The 24,805-nt window shown below is 45.5% G+C and overlaps 1 protein-coding gene across 1 annotated transcript in view; it reads left to right on the top strand.

The window, feature by feature from the left end:
- Nucleotides 1-20,263, top strand: part of CACNG4 (calcium voltage-gated channel auxiliary subunit gamma 4) — a 39,289-nt gene extending 19,026 nt beyond the window's left edge. The window contains exons 2-4 of the mRNA XM_062506131.1: nucleotides 13,425-13,508; nucleotides 18,761-18,901; nucleotides 19,725-20,263. Of these exons, the coding sequence (XP_062362115.1) occupies nucleotides 13,425-13,508; nucleotides 18,761-18,901; nucleotides 19,725-20,263 (764 nt within the window). The remainder of the gene's footprint in view (nucleotides 1-13,424; nucleotides 13,509-18,760; nucleotides 18,902-19,724) is intronic.
- The last annotated feature ends 4,542 nt before the right edge of the window (nucleotides 20,264-24,805 follow it).

Here is a 24,805-nt window from a genome sequence, read left to right as displayed (position 1 = left end):
TTTTTGCCCAAAGTTATAACCAATGAAAACAGTGCTTCCCTGGCTACAAGACAGACTTTCAACTGGAATATAAGTTAACAGAAACTCTATTTTTCCCCCCTCTAAATGTACACACATACACACACACAGAGCGTCTCTTCACGCACACAACTGAGATTTTTCATAGGCTGGGGGAGTAGGAAGAAGAGACGTATTTTTGTCTCCTTGGCAAAAATATATTGGCAGCATATCACTGAGTTGTAAAGATTGAGTAAGTACCAGAGCATGGCCCCGTTAAGCGCGTTTTGGAAACCTGCCCCTTGGCTGCCTCTGCCCGTCTGCCAGGGCTGTGGCAGGGACACTGCCCTGGGGGGACTCAGCCTGAGGGGCCCCAAACAGCCCACCCAGGCTTCTGAGGAGGAAGAGGAGGTTGCACTAGCTGGAAATGAGGAGCTGTCAGCTCTGCATCACACCAGATGAGGTGTCTGAACGGGAGAGGAGCTGTAAATCTCCCCCTGGGCATGGCAGCGTTCCCGGCGGTCGGAGCTGCTGCCTGACTCCTGATGTGGACCTGGCAGGAGGTGCCACCAAAGGGGTGACAGACTGGTCCTCCCCTGCTTTCAAAATTCAGGGGGAGATCAGGTCCCCAGGATGTTGTTATCCAAGGGCAGGGGGAAACATGAAGGGCTGAGGGGGAAGGAGTTGGTGGCACAACAGCCACCGCAGCCAGGCGTGGGGGACCTGCCTTTGTCCAGTCTTCCCAGCAAAAGGAAAATGTTTTGGTTTTCTCCTCCCAGCTGTGAACATTCCCAGCTGCTTCCATGCCATCCCAGGCCAGCAGAAGGCAATGAGTTTTTCTGGTTACAATGGCAGATGTGCCTGATGATGGTAAGGGTTGGGACTCTCAGATACATTATTTAAAAGCACATTCTGTGATTCTAAATTGGATTGCTCAAAGCTCCCACCACCACTGTCCTTCCCCAGTGCAGGTAGAGACATTTCATAGTAAAATGCAATCCTGAAATACTGAAAGTAAACTCAGAAGTCTCGACAATAAAATATTTATGAGCCTGTGCTTTGGTGCATTGTAATTTTGCATGATATGTTTTGCTTTTCAAGACTGACTAGATTAAGGGTCTTCTGATTCATTAAACACATTTTCCCAAATGCTGTTTCTACAAATATTGTTGGGTCATTGTGTTTAGTTGCATTTATTAGCTGGTGTAACAAGGAACGTACGTCTCCCATAAACCTGAGAGGAACCCACTTAAATGTGTTGCTCTGAATCTCAGCAGAGAAGAAAACAGTTCTCATGAATAATTAAAGCTTAAAGAGGTCATGCTGGTTTTGCAGCCTCATTTTTATTTGTCACTGCTTAGTTTGCATTAGGAAATAGAAAGTTTCAGGTGCAGGAGCCAAATGGAATCTCTTCTGCATGTGTTCATTTAAACAGATCTATCTGGGAGCCATTTCCATTTTTATGTATTAAGTCATTTGTCGGCTGTGATAATTTAAATCAGTCCTGGGAATTAGAAAGTTTAAGGCTTTGAATTTTCTTCAGGCAGTGGCTGTGCATCCCTTTGCCTTCTGGCAGGAAGAAGCACCAGCTCCTCAGGCAGGGCTGGGATGATGGCAGACATGGGATTCGGGCAGGGATGGGATTCGGGCAGGGATGGGATTCGGGCAGGGCTGGGATTCAGACAGGACATTCTGCCCCAAAGTGCTCCTTTGCTCTTTTTCTGCTCCTTTCCTCTTTTTCTGCTCCTTTGCTCTTTTTTCACATTGTTTTCAGCCTTCCTCCATGAAGTTGCAGCACCTTTCAGGTTGCATGTACTGCTGGGAATCAGGAATAACTAAGGAAGTAGTAACTCTAATTCAAGTTAAAATCCTACATGCTGCCTTTATATTCCCTTCCAAGATTTAACAATGGCAAAATATTTCTATTCCTTTCATTATTTCCCCCTGGAAGCCGCTCAGTCTCTCCAGCAGCTCTGCTATTTGTTCCCAAGGTTAGACATCAGCCCTGGGTATCCAGCTCGACAGAACACACAGCACTAATCTCTCTGGTGGAGTGTCTTTCACACTGATACATCATGCAGATGATTACTGAGACCTTTGCCTTGCGTTTCCCAAATCCAGCCATCAGCAAGGCTTGGCAGTTCCACCCCTTTCTCCCAACCTTTAAATTCCCTGTTGTCATCTGCCTTGTTTCTGTCCCGCATCACTGATTGTGTATGATCAATCTCTAGAGGCTTTGCTTCTATGTATAACTCAACAAGCTGGCAGAGAGACCAGGAAGATCATTTGTGTGCTCCAAAACGAATGGAGAACCAACTCAAGGTCACTGCATTCCAAAGACAGACACATTGCAAGCATGTCTTTCAACTAAGATGATTTATGGACTGTTATTTCCCTATTGCTCCTTCAACATCCAACTATTTTTCTGAATGTCATCATCTTATGGTGAATTTCGATGGACTGAAGAGATGTAGAATCAGTGCGAGATTATCCAAATGTCCTAGATATTCCTAATTAATTCACTAGCAAGGTCCTATATCACTACTTTCCAGTGTAAACCTCTTTTTTTTCATTAAAAAAAAAAACCCACTTGGGGTTTGAATGAGCCAAAAGAAAGTTTGTAAAGAAAGTTCAGCCTTAGATGTCAGGTTAGAGACACTCCCTGCTACTGGAGCAGACAATAACTCATTTAATGCAGTGAGGTAATTATCTAGTGCCTTGCAAGCTTCTGTTGCACCAAGAGATCTCACCATCACAATAATCAGAACCATCAGTTAGCAATTCTCTAGTATTGATTGCATCAATAATATGAATCATCACCTTATTGACAAAATATCGATAGAATGAACCATTAATAGTATGAATAATTTTTCTACTGACTAGACCTGGAAGGTTTTTCCATCAGAGAAGAAGACACCAGGTGCACCACATGTGTGTTACCCCAAACATTGCCAAGGATTTCCCAGGTCCTCATTCTGGAGAGTATATTAAATTTTAGACTGCTGTATGCCAGCTGCAAACCTTGCCTGGTGTGAAATGAAAATGTTTCAGAAAATGGGGGGAAATGGCAGTTTAAGACGGTCTAAAAGTAGAAATTAAGAATAGGAAGGCAACAGCTGGACGTTGTGCATGTGTGAAAGTTGAAGTGGCAGAAAATAAAGCAGAAAATAAAGCATACATTGCACTGGTGTGCCTCAGGTAGTTCAGAAAGCACCCTAGAGGTGACCATGACAGTGACTCCAATTATAAACTCAGTAGAGACTTTGAAGAGACATCAATGTTCATTTCCTTGAATTCCACCCCCAGGAAATGCCAAGCCATGGGACAGGATCTGTAGATGTGCTGTGATCCTAAAAGGTGAAGCCATTGAGCCCTGGTTGATCACCACGTTAATGAGGGAGAACTGATGACTTACCCAAGGAAGGGAAACCATATGGATAAAAACCAAACTACCCCTTAAGGGAAACTTGATTCCAACTGCGCAGATGCAGGGAAAAGGCATAGTTTGACATTGTGCAAATAAGCATGATTTGTCATTTTATAGCATGTAAACTTCACCAGGCAAAATGAGAGCCTGTTCTCAGAACTGCACCCAGTACAGTTTGGCACTTGAGCCCTCTCACAGTGACTGACGGACTGGCAGCAACCTCCCTGAATATGCAGTCTTTGTACCATTGAATCTATGTCAGGGTCAAGAATACTGGGGGCAAAGAACAGATTTTGGTCCAAATCCTGGCTAGATTCAGGCCAGCACTGTTCGTTTCCCGCACTGAGGTGTTGGAGCTGTGATGGTCACTGTGGGGCCATTCACAGTTGTGAAAAACAAGTCAGTCTCTGACATATTGTGCCAAAAGTACTGCCAGTTACTAAAGTACCTCCTTAAATTAAGGTATTTGGAGCCAGAATGTAAGTGAGAGCTGGAAACTTATCAGAGGATGACTCTCAGTTCAGAGCTCTGATGGATGAAGGCTCTCACCTAAGAAGCCAACACCAGCTCCTCAAGTGTTAGACTAATTTTAGCTAAGGTAGAAGAGCCAACTACAGAACTCTAATGGAGGTTTCTACCCAAGCTCCAAATTCACTTTAAAAGGACAAGGAGGATTATATCAGCCACCCAGAAACAACCTCAGCAAAGTGGCAGCAGAGCAAAATATGGAAGTGAGTGGTGAGACAAACTTCTGGGCTGCTGGGATAAAGGACTGTGGCAGGAGATGCAGGACGAGACGAGGTGTGAAGGCAGAACACAGCGAGTGTGGGCCGTGGTGGTGGAGAGAAAAGCAGACTGAGAAGTGAGTTAACAACCCCACGACAAACTAGAAATGTTGTCATTTTCTTGAGACTGAGCCAGGCATGAGAACGCTCACCGTGGCAGGGCTGATTTCTCTCTGTCTTGAAAATATTCCTCAAACAGCATCACCACTGTTGCCCCAAAACAACCATGGCATACCCAGGCTGAGGGATTGCCCCTATTCCCCTGTGCAGTTGATTTCCAAAATGCAAACTGAACATCAGGGCTGGAAGTTCATTAGTTTTCTCCCTAGAAAACACAGAGTCATTCCCTCAGTAAGCTTCGTAAAAAGGATCAACAAAAGACACTAAAACAGAACCACCTGAAATTTGCCCCACTTAGCCATCCAAGCAGCAGCACAAGAGGATGTGGCTGATAAGGAGAAAATTGCAAATTGTAGTAGAAAGACCCATCAGCAGGGTTTGTGGAATTACACAGCACATTCCATTATCTGCTGCTTGGCCAAGGCAAGGCAGCTGGGAAGGGGTAGGAGCACTGCTGAATAACCTCAGTCGTGAATTCCATGGCCAGAATGCTGGTTTATGAAGCAAACATTTGAAGAAACTGAGTAGCCCAAACCAACAGGAAACACAACTGTCCCCTACTCTGCAGCTGTCCTGCATTTCCCTGGTACCATTGGTATTCACTGTGGTAGCACAAGGACACTTAGTGCTTTTGGCAGCAGTTTTGTAATGACTGAAGAGAATTCAAAGGACAGCAGCCAGACACTGTGATGTGTTTTATTAGCTCCCAGATGTGCAGGTGAGGAGAATCTTTGGCAAATGAGTTTTGCTGCCACGAGTTTTCTAACATCACTCAAGATCTCAAAATCTTGTAATGGAACAAAAGGCTGTCATAGAATTTGAAAGGCATCTTTGGCAAAGCATCTTTTCTGAATCTGTTCATTTCTTACACAGAAATACAAATGCACAACATCTCTGATGATATTTGTCCAGCTGAAAACAGGAGGTCAGCTGCTGAGGCTGTGTGTTTTCCACATGAATTATAAGTGACTGAGCCTCTGTAGGCGTTTCCTGGGATATCTTCTGGTGTAGGTGATCCAGAATCTGGAGAGGCTCTACCAGGCTGTATAAAATAGTGCTCAGTGCATCCTGGCTTGCAGAACAGCAAAATAACCAAGAGTATTTTTCTCAGAAAGCAAAATTTTTGCTGCCAGAATTAGAAGTCAGCCCCCGAAAGCACAAGTGCTTCATGCCTGGAAGTGTTCAAGGCCAGGTTGGATGGGGTTTGGAGCAGCCTGGTTTAGTGAAGGGTGTCCCTGCCCATGGCAGGGACAAGATGAGCTTTAAGATCCCTTCCAACCCGAACCATTCTGTCATTCCATGAACAGAGGATTTTTTTACCCCCTAAGCAGGGTACACCTTCTGCTATGGTGCCAACTTCTTTGGGAAATAGTGACCATCCTCTGGCATCTGGAGGAGATCAGCTAAGGCCACGGGAAGCTCAGGAGTGTTTGAAAAGGGGTGGTTGTGACCTGAAGGTCGAGCTGCCCGAGCAGGAGCCTCTCCAGTCGCTATTTGCAGCTCTGGAATTGGCACTCAGACCACGGGAGGTGGCTCCTCAGCCACGCCAAGCATGAGCTCCACTGCAGTCTGAGACCTCTGCAAAAATAAAGCAACGCAAGAAACAGAGCAGCACAGCCTTCCTTCTGTGGGGCTGTGGTGAAAGAAGGGGCTGTGAGCAGCCTCTGCCTCCAACAGAGAGGGCTTTGTCCAGGAGCACCAGGGAGAGGCTGCAAAAGGGAATCAGATCAAGCACTGCCACCGAGCAGGCAAGGTGGGGAAAGCAGATCAGAATATTCTAAGCACTGGAGAGTGGTGGCGTAAGACAGTCTCTTCTCACAGAAAGTCTACCATAAATACAGGAGGGAGCATTTACTACACGAAGGTAAGAGAATGGAGTGAGCACATCAAATGACAAGATAAACCAAGACCTGTTCCTGGAGAAAACGTGCTTCTGCCAGACTGGAGGGGAATGGGGAGCACTAAATAAAGGCCAGCCAAGAGATCCCTGCCAGCCCCAGCTCCTCTGCAGTGCGTGGGCAGCAGCAGCTGCTCCGGCGTCTCCTCCAGCTCCTTGGAGCCTTCCCGAGGTGCTGAGCACACTGGAAAGGTGTTCTGCCTTCAAAAGCCTTAAAAAGGAGCAAAATGGAGCAGGCAGCAAATCCTGAGTGGTTGCTCCTCACCTGACACCGAGGGGAAGCTCTGAGCAGCGGAAGGTCTGTAGGCAGCAGAGGGGGAGGACTGGAGAAAGGGGAAATTCATGTCACAGCAGAAGATAAGAAAATAAGAGACTTGAGGAGGAGTTTTGCTTTGCCCACCAGACAATTGAAAATAGATCAAAAGAAGAACCCAAAGGGTTTGTTTGAGATGACAGCTCCTAAGGAAGAAAATGGGGCAAATTTCATACACTTGAACATTTTAAAATAATTTTCTTTCTGCCCAGGAAGTAGATGGGAAGAAAACGAAAGGGAGTAGACCAGATTCTGATATCAGTGGGTGAGACGGATTTGAGTCCACTACAGTGAAATCAGAATCTGGCCCAAAAGTAGGCCGTTCCTCTCCCTGCAATGAGAAACAAGTGAGTTCTGAGTTAGGGAACGTAAGATAGAGAAAGGAGGAAATTACTTCTAAAAGTGAAATAAAAGATTCTGTTTTTCACAGCCTCAAGATTGTAGGGAAACATGGTTTTAAAGACTCAGCTGAGCTGGATTTGCTTTGGCCTGACCATGGCACACACAGGCAGCTCATCCTGCCCAGCTGGTTTATGGCACCAGGGTAGCCCACAGTTACGGGAGTAAACTCCTACTCTTTTTATGTCCTGAGTGTTTTCTGAACATAGGACCTACCCTGGCAAAAGTATAACAATAACCCCAGGTATGAGCAGTGCTATTCATCAAATTCATCTTCAGGATGAAACAAAAATACTAACTGTCATATGGACAAATTTCCAGGACTGGCAGGACTCCGAGGGTGTCAGACGGAATCTGTCTCAAAAACAGCCTGTGCTTTGAAGTTTCCAGCTCTCACAACAGCCAAACTTTTTTCAAAGGCAGACACCCAATTAATGTGTATTTAGCCTCCCAAGGCTTCTTTCTCTGCTGGCTCCATCCTCTGCCGTGATGAAGGCAGCTCACAGCAGCCTTGTGGAGTAGCAAATTCACACGAGGTGTGTTTTGCACATGACCTGCATCAATAGTTCATGATTTCTTTTATAACAACAGCATTAAACATCTCCAGGCAGAGGCTCATGGGATCTCTGCTCATTCGAGTAACTTAAGGACAGGCTTGTGAAACTCTCAGCAGCCAGCAGGAGACAAATAATCAAACTTGGGACAGTTTAACACAGAAAGTTCCAAGCTACAGGAAAATACCTAATGCTGTTCCTTGTGGTCTGAAGGGAGAGCTCAGAACTAGAATAAACCCTGTTTGACCAGCAGCACCACAAAGCAGGTTTTGAAAGTAAAAGGAGGTGCACCCTCGATTCCTCTTCTCTAGGGTTATTTTGTGACAAGAGGAATGAGAAGAAAGCAAAGGCAGCAGCTGCGTGTGCTGTGGTGTCAGTCCGGTGAGACAGGGGAGCTGTACTGGTGGAAAATCAAACAAATGAACACAGTGCACAGATAGTTATTGTTGTGGAGATGAACATTTTTTGGCGTGTCTGATCTCCTTTCCTCACTATTGCTCAAATCAACGAGCAAAGGGCTTCAGAACCTGTCAGCAGAGAAATCCTCCTAAGGAAAAAAAAAATACCCAAAATAACTGTTTCTCCTCTCCCCTGGCAGAGTCCAGCACTGAGGCACTTTCACTCACTATAAATAGAGGCTCTCCACTGATGTCCCAGGGAAGTGTAAAGCCATGCCATTAAGGAAACCCAGTCCTGCACGACGTGCTGGGATGGACACTGTGTTCAGGAACTTCTGTTACAACAGCCCCACTCTGCTTGTCACGCTTTTCTCGTGGTGCTAGCTGTGATGCTGTCTGTCAGTCAGCCCTCTCTGTGCTGATACATTCAGAAAACTTGTCATTTGAACACTCAGATATTCATGTGTTGCTGTAAATCAGGCTGACAGTCGGCTCTGGAACTGAGGCACAGTATTTAGTCACAGAAGAGATGCAACAAGCAGAACCATCGGTCCAAATTTCCCATGGTACTTTACTAATTGCCTTATTTTTAATATACAGTCAGCTCCTTCAACTTGTATTCCCTGTTTCCGCAAGCACTTGCTGTCAAATGATCCTGAAAACAATTTCATTCCATGTCTCCAAACCAACCCAGAGGTCCCAGATTTGCCAGATAGCGATCCGCTGGTTGGTGAGGTTTTGGGGTGGATGACTGTGGGTGCATTTACCTGCCCTGCAGGTGACATTCACAGCCCTCATCCCACCAGTGCAACTCCTTTGGGAGAATCCCCTACTCCACACTATTAATAATAGAGTGCATGTGTGTGCTCCAAGTACGCACAGCTGCTCAAGAGCTGCAGGAATGTGGCGTGTTGGCAGAGGAGGGTTGGAGACAAGACTCAGCAAATGTCTGGTGTCCCATGAGAAAACAAGAAAGCAGTCTAGCAGTCCCAAACCCAGTGTTTTCTGCATAAAGGAGGGCTGGCAGCTGAAAGAGTTAATGGGGCAGTGGCACTGCAGAAGGTGATGGAGAAGGAGGGAGCAGCTCAGCCCCTCTCTCCTCCAGTGTCTCCCACTGCTATCAGATATCGCCTCCCGTAAGCGCCTGCTCAGCACTGGCAGACAAAAATTGCTATTGACAGAAGTCCCCCGCAGCCAGGCCCCTCTGCTGCAGAGCTGCTCCAGTCTGGAGTGGTGGAAACCTATTTTAAATGACAACAGAGCAGTAATGCTGTGGGAAGATCACGTTGTGTAGAGTTTTCAGGATTAGGGCAGGGAGAAAACAAAAGTACAGCCTTGCATTGACAAATATTGTCAGACATTTGAGGACTCTGTTTTCCAGTGCTGATTTCTGCAAACACTTCCAGGGCATCAGGGAATGTTGTCATTGATAAACATTAACCACAGGAAATTGCTGTTCCCAAAGACATGGCTGATGGTATGGACAATAACAGGATCATGTAATGCATGGCCACCAAATTAATAAGCATTTGCCTCCCAAACATTAACCTTCACTCTCAGTCATCAAAAAGTAAAAATCCAGGGAATAATCTGCAGTGGTAGAGGCAGGATTATGAAAGGATTATTTGAGACAGAGCAAAGAGAAGACACTATGTCATCAGAATTTGGGATCACTACTTTGATTTGCTGTTGAAACCTCTATGTGTTTTGAGATTTCAAACCCCAAAACAAAGCTTAATCTTCACTTAGGCACTACAGTTGCCTCCCTTATCACGTTATCTGAGTACATCACACTCTAATTATAGTTGTCTGAACAACTTAGTGAGATTGGGAAGTACTAACCTTGCCAGAGAAGCCCTTGAACACAGTAGAACCAAGTCAGAAATGCTTTTTAGTTCTAAATGCCATCTAAGTACACTGCAACAAGTGGAAAAAGCTTGTTCTTACACCATCAACGACACTTCAGAAAATTTACCTCTTCATTATCATTAACACAGATCCTGAATTCCTGGCTCAAAATTCTGAACAAAGTCATTGTTATTATGAGGGGGGAAATGCATTCTAATATTTGTATTTCTAAAAGCACCATTAAAAACCTATCAGTAATCATTCAAAGAAAGGAGTAATACTTACAGCATCTCCGTGGGATATTATATCTCACTCTCAAGAGGTATCCAGAAGTGCTTCTCAATATTTTAGTATCTGCTAGGCAGTGATTGCAGTTTATTTATCTCTCTCTAGTGGGTAGAGCAGTAGGAGTTAAATATTCCATCTTCCTCTCCCAAGGATTTAAGGTACTGTATCCCCAAACTCAAGCAAGGAAGAGAAAAAAAATCTCTCTCCCACACCCCCTCCTGGAGTGGGAAATGGCTTTGTGTGCCTCAGTGAGTGTGGACCTGCTTCAAGGCAGCTGCTGAGAAGCCTTTGAGAAAATCTTCAAGGAGCTCAGCCCTTGTGCAGATGTTTGCAGAACGGTTGTTACTGAGTTTAATTGAGGCATTTCCTTTCCTGCCACCTCTGCCATTCCATGACTTTTATCCTTTTTACATTGCTTTACATGCCAGGGCATGGATATGGGTATTCCACCAAATTCCAGCTTTGCTTTGTTCTTATTTTTCATGTATAAATACAAGTCAGACTCAGCTGTTCTGCTTTTAGAGCTGGCCACTTCTCCAGCGAGTTTTAATTTTTGGCAAATCTGAGTTCCAAACTCCATCATTATGAAGAAAAGAGGCATTGTTACTTTTCCTAGGAAGCCTTTATTTCAAATACTTTGTGGATTGAAAGAGGCCTCAATACCCTGTAGATCACCAGAGTTCTTGATAGCAACTTCAAGCCTCACTGAGAGTTTAATAAGCTGCTGCTGAATTACATTGCACTTGTTAAGTTTATAGAAGAAAGTTATCCAGTCTGCTGCTGTTAATAGCTCTCAAACATCACAGACATCTCTGGTCTGAACTACATCAAACATACCGGGGAGAATATTTTGGATTTCTAGGCTTTGATACAGGTACAAATTTCACAATCATTTGCTATTTCTATCATAATTTTGCCAGATAAATAATGACCAATTAATAATGACCAATCCCACTATTCCTAAAAACTGAAAATAAAAAGGAACTCTCAAGCTCATGCAGATATATATATATATATATTTTGGAGGTAGAGGGGTTATTATTCTGCTTTTTACCTCTGCTAGTCTTGCTAATACTCTTTCACGTGAAAGGCTCTAAATATAAGAGCCAGGAAATGAAGGTCTCATCAGTGCTGTCCTGCTGGTGCATTCCAGCCCTGCAGTGGAAGGAATGGCTTCATGGCCTTTGTGAAAGTTCTGCAGAGGGGCCCATTTCACTCAGCAATTCAATTACATTGAGCCATTTTACAGAGCCCAAACCCCTCCATCAGTCCATCCGTGCTGCAACACAAGAGGCTTTGAGAACGTTTGAGTCTTGCAGACTTCTCATCTGTTAAGTGAGTTTCTGGAGCTGAGGTGTTTGTTTGGGCTGTTGCCGTGTCCACACTCTGTGAACGTGCAAAAGGAGCCTGTGGTGGGGGCACAGAGCTCTCTCCTGAGTTCAGGCATCTCCCTATCTGCACCACAGCTCAGTGACCTGCAGCACCTCTACTTTTACATCAGCTCTGGGTAAATTCAACCAGTTACCTTAATGTTTATTGGAGAATCATAGAATCATGGAACGGTTTGGGTTCAAAGATATCTTAAAGCTCACCCAGTTCCACCCACACCTTCCACTCTCCCAGGCTGCCCTCTCCAACCTGGCCTTGGACACTTCCAGGGATGGGGTAGCCACAGCTTCTCTGAGCACAACCCTCACTGGGAGGAATTTCATCCTAATATCCCCTCTAACCCTGCCTTCTGCCAGTGTGATAAAGACACAGAATACAATACCTACAAGCAGAGAAGTGTGTACAGACTGAGAGATGGCCCCACCCATACACCCACAAGCACAGCCATTGGAAAGCCTATTTCCACTGGAAATTAGGATGCTAACATTATTTTGATATTTTTCTCTTTAATAAATAGAGAGGATAAAATCGCACTCTGAATATTTCCTGGGAATGGCACACCTTAATGGAGAGACTCAATGAAGTGACCATCTAGTCTCAGAGGCTCTCTGATGCTGGGGGTGATTCAGTTCCACGGTGTGAACTGCCATGGAAATAAGCACTGGGATCTTTAAAAACTGAGTTTTACACTGCCTTGCCCGAGAGCCATGAGGAGCAGCAGCCTCTGTGATGGCCAGCACAGGGATGCACGAGCTCTCACTGGCTCAGCAGGCGCAGGCCCAGCTGAAGTTCTCTCCCCACCTGGCAGCCAGGACAGGTGTGTCACTTCCAGATGTGACAGGAGCCACTTACATCTTGTTCCCAGCCTTTGAAGTGCTGTACAGAGAAAGCCTGAGCCGTTGCTGCAATTAGAGCTGATACATCATTTACTGGAAGAATTAAATGCGCTGTAGTAGCAAACCTGTGGTTGACACTCACAGGGTGCAATTTAAATCCTCCAGATTAGTAATTCTTTTGAGATCTTTGTAATCATTGGTAATAGGTAGTGAAATAAATCCACATTTATATCCTACAGACTGCAGCTGTGCTTCTGTTAAAGTAGCATTAACTGATGGGTTTTAAATCCTTCTGCCAGCTCGAGCTGTAAGCACTGAGACTCCTGTGCAGGGATAACTCAGCCTGGGTGATGTGTTCCCGAGCAGGAGAGCGCTGGTTAATGAATAATGAAAGCACCATGGCACAATCACAGCTCAGGGCTCACTCCTGCAGGAGGCTCTCTGGGGAGAGGCCCCCATGTAGCTCCCTGTACCACAGTGACCCAACTGCAGCTCAGACTATGGATAACTGTGACAGGAAAGAGCACAAAATGCTCATGGGCAGCTTTACCTACATGGGCAAAGTGCTGAGGTGTCTGGTCAAGTGAGGGGTTTGTCTGGTGTTGTCCCTCCAGGGATCAGGAGTGCACACTGTGCCCTGACTTTACTGCGCAGGCTCCCAGTTAGCAAAGCAGGTATGTCATTAAAAGCTGAGCCAACCTGGAGTGGGACACACAGGTTTAAACTGCAGCAGGAAGAGATTTATGGATTTGTTTTTGCAGCGTAGAGAGTAATTGAAGAGGCCTCAGACAATACAGCTTTTACCTGATAAGGGAAGGCTGCACTTCACTGGGATGAGATGGGAAGGGTGATGGGAGTGAGACTGGCACTGGGAGCCCCAGCCATGGAGCAGGGACCCAGCCTGACAGCCACTTTGGGAACAAAAAGAAGCTTTGCAAACTCAGTATGCTTGTAAGATAAGCACAGCGCTGATAAAGTGAAACACTTAGAGATTAAAAAACTCAAGAGAACGATATAAGTGGCTGAAGGAAAGAGCCCAAGAATCCTGGTTGTCCCTTCAGCTCAATCTGCCCAAAATTCATGACTTTGGAGATGGTTTCTTGACAGGTTTAAAAAAAGTCCATTTACCTGGTTCTGTTCCTTATGGGTTCTGTTTGCTTTGTTTCCATTTAGGAATCTACAAAGGACATTGTTTCCGGATCAACCACTTCCCTGAAGACAATGACTACGACCACGACAGCTCAGAGTACCTTCTCCGTAAGTGAACAGTGACACCTAACACACGGATGAGCCCAGAGAGCCTTCCCTGGGCTTCTCTTCTGCAGAGAGCAGCCCCAGTTTTACTCACTGCCAGACTGGCCCAAACTGGGCTGCAGAGCCCAGTGGTGCCACACATCCAGTTCATGCTGCAGCTGACACAACCATTACCCTTCCCCACTCCATAGAGTCATTGAGTCATGAAATGGTTTGTTTTGGAAGGGACTTCAAAGACCATCTAGTTCCAACCCTTTTGCCATGCAGTTTCAAGAATTTTTTCCAAGGGTTTCCTTCAGCCAGGAGAATGCTCACAATTTTGGTGCCGTTTGTCTAAATATCATATGACAAATTTTCAAATGAAAACCACAGCTGTCACGCCCAGATTGGCAAGGATATTTTACAGGGGGAGTATTTATAGGATTACAAAACAGGTTTGAGGAGTGGGCTCCAGCCCATTAGGAAGCTTTACCAAATGCTTAAACTCAACCCTTACTCAAGTCTCAGCCTTTGCAGCTGGTGAGGCACCTGCCCCTGCAGTGAAATTACAGCACTATAGGAAAGAAGCTGAAATTTCTGCAGCCAACAGCAAAATCCCAGCATGAACAGGGGCTGTGGCTTCCCTGCCTGGCCACCCAGCCACTGCTGCTCCATGCTGGCATGAAATTCCCCCCAGAAGAGATTTCACCCACCAGCCTGGTGCTTGAAATAAGGACAGTTGTTTCATTCCCTCCACATGACCATTCTCAGCTGATGACAAGTCTTGGAACCCAACCATGAAACCTGCGAAGTTGGAGTTAGATTCCCCTTCTCCAGAGGACTCCTTGCCTTGTTCCTTCTGAACAAAAGAGCTGAGCAGCCAAGCTGAAAGCAGGGCTCTTTGCCGGGGAGAGAAACTGCAGCTCACAAGCTGTTGGGAAATCAGGGAGTGGAGAACAACACTGCTGGCAAGGCAGAGAACTCCTCAATTACAATATTAATTACCTGAAACACCACTTAGAGAACCACTCTGCCCTTCTGCTCACTTCTGGACAACAACTTCTAGTTAGTAAGACATGAAGAAGTAAAATTCTCCAAAAGATTTGCCTCACCAGAAAACCCAGATGTTTTTTCCTCTTTGCTCTTGTCAATTTAGATCAGTCATAGCACCCGGGTGACACGATTTCAGAGCTCAGGCAAAGGCAGAGCATGAGCACAGCTGCATTTATCTTTCATACAAAGTCTTGAAACTAATGTTAAATTGATGCAAAGTCAGCTTTAGGAAACAAACATCATTAGTAAAAGGAAAGAGGAATTAAGTAGCATCTTGATAAGAGCACATTATGCCTTCTTTATATAGTGAAAAGTGAGAACTGGGAAAAACAGTCTCCAGCTCCATGTTAAGATACAAGACTGCTAAATTGTTTGTAAGTGTGCTTGTGATGGGTGTTCCTAAAAGCTGTTTGCAGAAGTGACTAAGTACAGATCTTAAAAACAAGTTGGTCGTTGGACCTTTATGTCTTCTGCAAAATCAGTCTCCGGTGTCTCCCCCGCAGAGCAGAGCTCACCTCACAGAGTCTGCAAGGAGACAAGGCTCTCGGCTTCAACTTTCCTAAGAACTGCTGTTTCCCATGCACAGAGTTGATTTAGAGATTACTGAAAGGTAATGTGTCTCGATCCAAAAGAGATGAGCTCATACCTTTATGGAGTAGGGACCAAATCATTGTTTAAGACAGGATGATATTTGCATCCTGTTTCAAAGGGGCATGAGAGCTTCTGTCCTGTTTCTGCCTTCTGCAACACCTTTGCAGTCTACTGGCTCCATGTCATTTTCCACTATTTCTGGTCATTTCTTGGCACAGTTTCTCAGAGGGACTAACACATGTTGGGACTAACATTTATTTTTCCTGCCTGGCTTAGACAAAGGCACCCACACTCACGTATTTCGTGCTCCTGAAAGAGCAGCGTGAGGGATCTCAGGCTCTTCCAGAGTCCCCAGTTTAATCTGGGCTTCAGAGAAATGGAAACACTGTAGTGCTGGCAGGATAGAGCCCTGATTCAAAACCGCGTGGAAATCAGTGACAAAAATTACTGATTTTGGGAGACTTAGGTCTAGGGAGTGGGCAGAGGCAGGAGTTTGGATTTTGCCCTTCGGTGGTCAAGAGAGCGACAGCGCGGTGACAAGCTGACACGTGCAGAGGGGCTCAGACAAGACCCTTCCTATTGAACCTTCCCCGTGGCAACACACGCCCATCTGTGTGTCTAAAAAATCCCCCTCGCATGCCTGAGCGGGGCCCCAGCGAGCAGCAGATGTCCCAGTGCCAGCACGGAGAGCCCCGCTGTCCCCGGGCTGCCACCGCATCCCCAGCGGCGAACGCGCCCCGGCTTCGCTCCTCTCCTGCTTCCCTCCTCTCCCGCATTCCTTCGGGCACACAAAACCCGAGCTGCTCCCATCCGGCATCGCACAAAGCACAGAGGACAGATGCCCTCTCCCTTTGCAGGAGGGGGATCTCATCCTCGCTGTGCGCTGGGGATGTCGGGGCTCTGCTGCTCTGAGCAGGGGGACCCTGCTTCGGGGGCATCTCTACACTTGCATGCCCTTCCTCCCTGCATGTTAGAGCATCCTCTTTTCACAGCCATTCCCTCGGCTCCTGCCTTTCCGGAGATTAAAAGCCCGAGCCGAGCAGGGTTTGCAGCCCCATGGGGAGGAGCAGCTCCACCGAAGGAGGTGTCACCACACATAGCGGTGCACAGCAGGCGATGCAAACCGACAGGACGGTAAACAAGGGGAGGAGAGAAAAGCCAGGGAGAAAGCAAAAACCAGATTGCCTTAATGTTTTTTGATGTGCTGTCATTTTATTACCAGTATCAGGAGACATATGTAAATTCTACGTGGTACCTTACGAGCTTCTTTTGAAATTTCAGAGCTAAAAGTACACATTGTAAGAAAAAATATACGGTGGAATTTTTCAGGAAGAGAACACTGTGTCTTCTGCTTCTCTTCGCATTCATTACCTACTACAGAAAAATTATCTCTCGAGATTATTAGTACAAATAGAACAACCCACCCCCTGTATTTGGTATGTCTGACAAGTTTCTTCCAATGATATCACTGAAGCATTTTGGGAAAGCTCTTCGATTAAACTGAAATCATTATAAACAGCATGACCATAAAGTGCAGGAAACAATATTCAGACAGGGTGGGCCAGAGGAGATTTTAAGCCTTTAGCCAGGGCACAAACAGACAGACAGATTTGGGTTGCCTTAAAGTCCAGCAGCAGAGACTGACTTTGAATCTATTTCTAATAATTGACTGAAAAAACTGACTCAAAAGCCAAAGTGCTGTCTACCATACACGTGGAGGTACACCCAGGACAAGGGAACAGGCTCTCACGTCTCAACAGGCTTTGACCCGAGGCCGTACACCCACCCACATCAGTTGGATTTGGCAGTTCCTGCAAGACGCTGTCTGAATAGCAATGCGCCCGCCTGGACCGGCTCAGATCCGGCTGGAAAAGGCCCCATCTGTGAAGGACACGTGCGGCGACGCTGCCACTTTGGGCAGGGATGGACTTCCGTGGCTGCTGCAGATCGATACAGGCAGAAGCTTCCCAGGCAGGCACTGTTTTCTGGGTTTGTGTCCGCGCCCTCCCTGCGGGGCGCGGTGAGCGATGCTGGTGTGGAACCCCCGGCCCCCAGCAGACCACTGGGAGCTCTGCCACCATTTACCAGGGGAATGGTTAGGAAGCGATTCGCTGAGTCGGGAACGCCACGGCCATCGACAGCAAAACGAGAAAGCAGCAGCTGGGACATCTGCCCGTTTCTCCCGGGGAAACGGGCTCCGCTCGCTGTGCGTGTCAGCCAGGAGGATGCACCCGGGGACAGCGCGGCGCTCTCGGCACCGCAGCAGCCCAGATGGCGTTTTCTCCTCTGCACACGCTCAGCCCTGGCGGGCCCGCGGTCTCCCAGTCTGCTCTGGGGTTTCCGTGCCACTGTGACAGCAGCCTGTGACTCTCACTCGCCTTGGGATCCCCCCAGCCTGGCACCCCTCGCTCTGCCAGGGCTCCCCTCCGTGCCCTCGCCTTTCCCCAGCTTCGGCGTGATCCCATTTTCCACAGCAGTATTCAGCACCTTATCTACCCTTCTTCAAAAAATAAATCCTCTCTCTACAGCAATAAAACTCTGTTCCTCACTCTGCCTTTCAGGAACCCCTGACAGCTTTTTACCCTTTGGTTTTTACAATATGGACATCTCTCTTCTCATGCTTGTTTATTTTTTCTCAGCCCTTTTGTTCCCTCCCTGCCGCTTCCCTGTCGATTGCTGCTCTGTCTTGTTGCGACCTGACTTTGAAAGCCGGCTTGAAGTGGTGTTTTAATATTTTTTGGGGGGATTTTATACGCTGATGAATGGACTGAAGCATGCAGAATTTTAAATGACTACTTTGCTGTCAGGAAACTAAACACAAACATCTAAGACACGCTTGTTAAAATTCCTTCCTTAGAAATCTGAAAGGTTTCAATGTCCCTAACATCCAGCAAAAGAAAAAGGGGTTATTAGTCGTGCTTGCTGGCAAACACGGATGCTTCAAGACTTCAAGAGCTGCAATTTGCTCACCTTGTGTGTGCACCACAGAACAGATCCGTCTGCTCCAGCTGTCCCAAACGTTGTAGGGTTCATAGCCAGCTCATGAATTTTTCACTGCTGCTCCCTGCGTGATGCTGGGTCTTACTGTGACTTATCTCGTGCTTTGCCAGAAGTATTCTGCACACAGTGGCATCAGAAAATGCCAGTACTGCTGGACTTCCTGGGAGAAAGCTCAAAACACTGAAGCCATTCAGTTGAGAATCTGTGTCACACTGGCCACCTCATGGCTTTGTCGTCCCAAAAACATGCCCAGAAATGCAGAGTCAGTGGTAATTCTAACAAAAAGGAATAAAAAATGTTAATAAGTTCGATGTTAGGAAAAAATGATTTGCTGAAAGGGTTATGAAGCACTGGAACAGATGTCCCTGAATATGTGCAAAAAATGTGTGGATGTGGCTGGCACTCAAGGACACAGTTTAGTGGTAAGTGTGGTGGAGGTGCTGGTTTCCCTGTTGGATTTGATGACCTTAAAGATCTTTTACAACCTTAACAATTTTCTTGTTCTACTAAATCATTCCTCTTAACGATTTTAGGGAAATAAACAGGGGTTTCGAGACTCTAATCTCCACACTTGCACCCGAGGAGGCACCCAGTGATTACTCTGTCTTCCCCTCCTACCTGTGTCCCTGCAGGCATCGTCCGTGCCTCCAGCGTGTTCCCCATCCTAAGCACAATTTTGCTGTTGCTGGGAGGACTCTGTGTCGGAGCAGGAAGGATTTACAACAGCAAAAACAACATTATTCTCAGCGCTGGGATTCTCTTTGTTGCAGCGGGTATGTTCTGTTTAAATTGAGTTCTTGAGAAGTGCTGCCTTTTTCAGCTGGAAAAGACTCTGGAAAAGCTCCTTGGCAGTGCTTTCCCTGCACCCCTTTCCTGGACTGAGGGCATTAATAACACCACGCCAGGCAAATTTCTCCAGACAAAATTATGCTCTTGAAGCCCCACAATAAGTATATTCTAGAAAAGCTTTTGGTTTTCCTGCAGCAAGAAGTGAAATTCAGTAACAAGCATGTTTTACACTATTTAAAATGTATTAAACATTAGACGAATCAAGCATCTCTTATACCTAAGGCCTTTTTTTTAAATATGAAGGCAGAAAACATTCACCTCTGATAGGTGAGCCTGTTTTTCACACTAGAAACATCTGAGAGAGTCAGCCCCATTGTTAACAGTTCTCCCTGCAGCCTGTATTAAGCATGCTGCATTTAGATGAAAATTCAGCAAGGTGGAAGAGAACTTATCTTGATCAAGGTGAACAGCCATAGCCCTGAGCTCCAAATGTATTTTAATCATTCTTCTGGATGTTAGAATCCCACTCACAATATCAGCGAGCTGCCACATGCTGCTGCTTTTCCACGGTTGCAATGAAGAGATGGGAAAAAGTCCTGCTGAGTATTTTGGGAGCACATGACCCATGTGTTGATCTGTTGGTTGTTTTTCAGGAATAAATGAATCCTTGAGATAAACGCAAGTGTAAATAAATGTAAGAAAACTTCATTGTCTCAGTCTTAGAACCACCCAGGTCCAGAAAGTAACATGGCTTGAATTTTATCTCCCCAGCCACATAAACACTGATTTATGTTTTTCTTCCTCTAGGTCTAAGTAATATCATAGGGATCATTGTCTACATATCGAGCAATGCAGGTGACCCAAGTGACAAGCGAGATGAGGACAAAAAGAACCATTACAACTATGGCTGGTCTTTTTATTTTGGAGCCTTGTCTTTTATCGTGGCCGAAACCATAGGTGTTCTGGCTGTGAACATTTATATCGAGAAGAACAAAGAGCTGAGGTTTAAGACCAAGAGGGAATTCCTTAAGACTTCTTCCAGTTCTCCCTATGCCAGGATGCCAAGCTATAGGTACAGGAGGCGGAGGTCCAGATCCAGCTCCCGATCCACGGAGCCTTCTCCATCCAGGGACATTTCTCCAGTTGGCATGAAGATAGCAGGCACCATCCCCATGAACGAAATTTCCATGTACACCCTTTCCAGGGAGCCTTTGAAGGTCACCACGGCTGCCAGCTACAACGCAGACCAAGAAGCCAGTTTCCTGCAGGTCCACAACTTCCTCCAGAAGGAATTTAAAGAAGGACTCCACGTCAACATGGTCAACAGGAGAACGACTCCTGTTTGAAGCACCTTCCTTCCTCGAGCTTTTTGAAGAGATGCCCAAACAGAATGGATCTGTTAGCGATCTGGATCTGGAGCGATATTAAAATACCCTCTCACTTCTTTAATTGTGGCATGTGTTGAGGTAGCAAGTGGAGATCCTCTGGACCAACATAAAGATATTTACACGCTCGTAGCTTTTTTTGAAGCTATTTGGAGTTTGTTTATTTCCGTTCTTGGTGTCACAAGATGAAGGCAGTTCATGTTCCTGCACTTTTGTAGTGTGTACACAGTCTTGGAGAAAATGCAAAGGACTGGCCACCAGTGTGTTTTAAAGGATTACAGAAAAATCGTTGTACTTTTTCTTTTTCTAATATTGAGATCCCTTAATACAAACTTGCAAATATAATTTATAACCAAGCCCAAGGATGAATATGAACTACTCATCAAGTGAGCCACTTTCCTTTGACACAGCGTAAGCTTTGCCTCTTTCAAAAAAAGAAAAAAAAGAAAATATTTTTGAAGGCAACACTTTCTAAAACTGACCTGTGCCACTGAAACCACAGAGCACCCACGTACTGAGCATTACAGACTCCCTGATGGGGTGGGAAGGGGGTCTCCCATTCCTGGGGTGAGGCATCCCTTGGGGCGACTCAGGCCGAGGAGCAGAGGGTGGGTGCGTCTTGAAACACCTATAAAGGGAAAAAGATTAAAGTAGGTGGGACTTGAGCGTATTCGCAGATATCATTTCTTGCCTAACGTTTAGAAAACTTGAATTCTCATTTCGACGAGCCCTAGTGCCTGATCCAGCAAGGTGCTGAGTGCTGGCTGTCAGGAGCCCCTGGAGACTTCCCGGAGCACGGCGGGGAGCAGGGCTGAGCCCCGCGACCGCGGTCCTCATTTCCTTACTGCTTCACAAGTGCAACACTAACGCCACCGCGAACGGAGATCTCCGAGCAACGAGAAGCGAACGCGCCCGGGTGAGCGAAACTTCCCGCAGCAACGGGAGCCGAGTGCTAACAGAGCAGATGACGACTTTGTATTTTTTAAAACAGAACAAAAAAAAAAAGAAAAAAAAAAGATAAAAAAAATTAATCACCGTTTATGAGATATTTATTAAACTCTTTTTATTATGAATTAAGTGCCGCATGGTGCAAGGTATAGTTGCTTTTAGATGGAAATGGTGGTTCGACCTAATTTAATTTATTTTTCAATGATGCATCTACTTACGTGCAGAGAGGCCACAGCAAACTCTATGCATCACGTAAGGAGGGAACTGATTTGTACCCTTTGCTTCTGTATGTTTCAAAAAGAGTCTGAAATTTATTTTTTTTTCTTATAAATTCCTGTTTTCAGTTTTTTCACTTAGGCTTGGATCTCAAAGCTGGAGGGCCTGACTCAAAGATAATTTAGTTTAATAGTACTCATGCTGATTTTAGTGACCACTCAACCAAGCCATATGAGAATGAGGTGCCCAATTCCCCTCAGATGAATTAGATGCAGTGAGAGAGGAGCATCTAATTCCTGTAGATTCCTTTGACTATCCCCATCATCTCTGCCCAGAAAATCTTTGCTAGCAGAACACTAGCCCGGTGGTGGCAAAAAAAAAAAAAAAAATCCATAATTTGGAAAGTTTGGGTCACTGGTAGTGGGAGATCTCAGCCAAACTGTTGAAACCTCTTTAGTCCTAATTTATTCTCTGGTGGCCCCAGGGCCAGAGACTCAGTGTTGGTTTGGATACGAGGCTTTCAGCTAGTGGAACCAAGTCCTCCAGGGAAATCCCGGAGAAGCTGCCTTAACATCCCAAAAAGGAAACTGAACCCCGTCTGCCCCCCAGAGAAACCTGCTCAAGCCTCTCTCCTTGCAAGAACCAAGACACAATTCTCAATTTTAAGCGAGAGTCTTCCCCCTAGTCACTGTTAAGCTCTGCCTGGCTCTCAGCCTGGCACAGCCACGTCGTTATTTTGGCAGGGCTGGGTAAGAGCCTTCATCCCTGCTCATTATGAGTTTCCATTCAGGTTAAAACTCTGCTGGGATGCTTTTTTCAAACCTCTGAACTCTGAGAGGTAAAGTGAATGGAGCGATGGGAACAATTTAAAAGTAGAAAATGTTGTGCTACTTTCTGTATCAACACACTATGGAGAAAGATGTTACACAAGCTTTTTAAAAAAAATTCAAACAGAGGCAGAAAAGAAAACTTTTTTACCTACTTTTCGGCTAGGACAACATAAAAGGGTTCTAAAATTATTAAAGTTCTTGATGAAAGGTTTTTTTTACAAGAATCTTTATGCTTTCAAACAATAAATTATTTCCTACTTTTTGAGACTTCGTAATATTAAAATACTTTGATTAGCTATGATAGAAGTAGAAGTTTGCAATGAAAAAAAACCCCAACCTTCTGTCTCATTAGTGTGTCATACTAAGTGCTAATTAATTTACATCTAATTATAGTCAATGTATTTTTCAAGTGCAATTTCCCAGAACTATTTGTTTCCCACTGTGTTAAAAAAAAACTAATAGTTAGAACTAAGTCCTCATCCGTGTTTACTGTAATTAAGAATAAAACCATTCCCTTTCAAACCAGGAGTTAGATATAGGCTGTTTCTCTAAATCATGTACCTTGAACTGGAAGTGGACAGTGTGAGGTTTGCTCCACGCGTGGGTTTTGTTCTTTTAGTCGTTGTTCTCCAGTGAATGTGCTTCAAACCACCCATCTGATTCCAGACAAAGTCCAAGGTTTTTCTTCAGCCCAGCTCAGACCTGCAGAGGCACGTGCAGTATTTTTGGCGGAAAAGGAAGTCTTGCTGAGTGTTTTGGGATGTTGCTCTGTGCCAGAGCCTCCTCCTCCTCCGGGGCAAGGCTGGGTCCAGCAGCTCTCAAGGAGTGTTTTGGTCCAAGCTGGAGCATCTGCTCCTTCTCCAGCAGGCACCTTCAAGAAATGGAGCTGGAGTAGTGATCATGAGATGCCCATGGGGTCTGGACAGGGAACAAAGTCATGGGTAGATAACAGGGACCAGAGCTTTTGTCCTGTGGGACAACGAGGGCTGCAACTGAAAACTCAGCAGTTAAGTTGCAGTGCAGTAAATTGTTCAACCAAAGCCAAAATAAGCAAACAAACAAAAAAAAAAAATTGACAATTCCAGTAAAAAAAAAAAAAAAAAACAAAAATAAAACAAACCAAAAAACTCAAAAACCCCAGTCCTGTCCCATGAAAAACTTTGATTCTGACAAAACTGAAAAATTTGCAGCATTCCTGCCCATGAGCAGTCTTGCTCCATGGTTGATCTGTCTGAACAGAGTTAGACTGTACTCAGACTTTGAAACCACTCAGTGATAGTTTTAAAAAAATAATCTATTCTTCCACATCTTTCTGGTTTCCCTGGACAGCATCGAACAAATGAGCCCCATTTCCCAGCAAGGCCTGCAGATATCATAAAACCATATCATTAACAATAATCTGTCTTTTGGTATATAACGTACTGTAGCAGCAGAACTAAAAAAAAAAAAAATGCTATTGGATCAGATTTGATTTTCCAAGAAACAAAGTTTCAGGTGTACCAGGAGCTCTCTCTTCCTCGTTTCTCATGCACCATAGGAGTAAAAGGAGAAATCACTTCAGCTGCCCAGACATCTAACAACAAACTATTTTTCTATTTCCTTTTCTCTTTGTATGGATCACATATCCACAAGGGCTAATATATCATGTCCCTTGAGGCTACATTTCTGTCTGCAGTTCTAAAGTGTTATTTCCACTGTGCTTCAGTTCTACTGGTATAACCACAACCATGTATAATGTACTTAATCCTTACTTTTTAAATAAACCATTTTAAATGTATTTAGCTCCGTGTGAAGAAAGGTCTATAGATTTTTAATTTCCAGATTCTCTGAGCTGAGATTTCTGTTGATTTTTTCACGTTTTCCCTGTTTGATTGCAGCTGGCCATGTTACCGGGAGCCAGTATTTCAGAGGAGATAAAATTCTTGTGGTCCCAGAGACCGCAAAATCTCCAAGACAAGCTGTCCTCACAATATTTTCAGTTGTTCGGTTGGAAATTAAGAAAAACCTTCTCATTCCCAGCTTACACCTGTCCCATATGAGACACACTGTGGTCTCAGTGCCCAGTTTGAGCCTGGTGTAGTGGCCAGTGCAAACCATCCTTGAAGGAAACAACCCGGTGTGTTCTGAAGCGCCCTCCCTGAGCCCGAGCTTTCCTCCAGCTTTGTGAGGTTTCTCATGGACTCACCTCGAGCATCCTCCTCTCCCTGATCTCGCCCGTTTTCCCAAAGGAATCCTGACCCCGGCTGCAGCAGCCTTGCTCTGCTCACCACCACCAAACCCCAGCGGTGCCAAACGCGGCTCAGCAGCCTCTGCCCGGCCCCAGACAGCCCCAGCCATGCCCGAATCACAGCCAGCATTTCTCCTCCAAATACTTCTAACTTCACCTCCCAGCTCCTCAGACTGCCTGCAAAGACGAGGACAGGCTGCCGCGGAGGATTCATCTTTTCCAACGCCTCCGACACGAGGTAGTGAAGCCATTTAAAGCTCAGGTCTAAAGCTGCTTCGCTTT

This window comes from Cinclus cinclus, chromosome 20 (genome assembly GCF_963662255.1).
Source record: "Cinclus cinclus chromosome 20, bCinCin1.1, whole genome shotgun sequence".
Classification (NCBI taxonomy): domain Eukaryota; kingdom Metazoa; phylum Chordata; class Aves; order Passeriformes; family Cinclidae; genus Cinclus; species Cinclus cinclus.
Note: the sequence above shows the minus strand (reverse complement) of the source record. Positions and strands in the feature narration are given on the sequence as shown.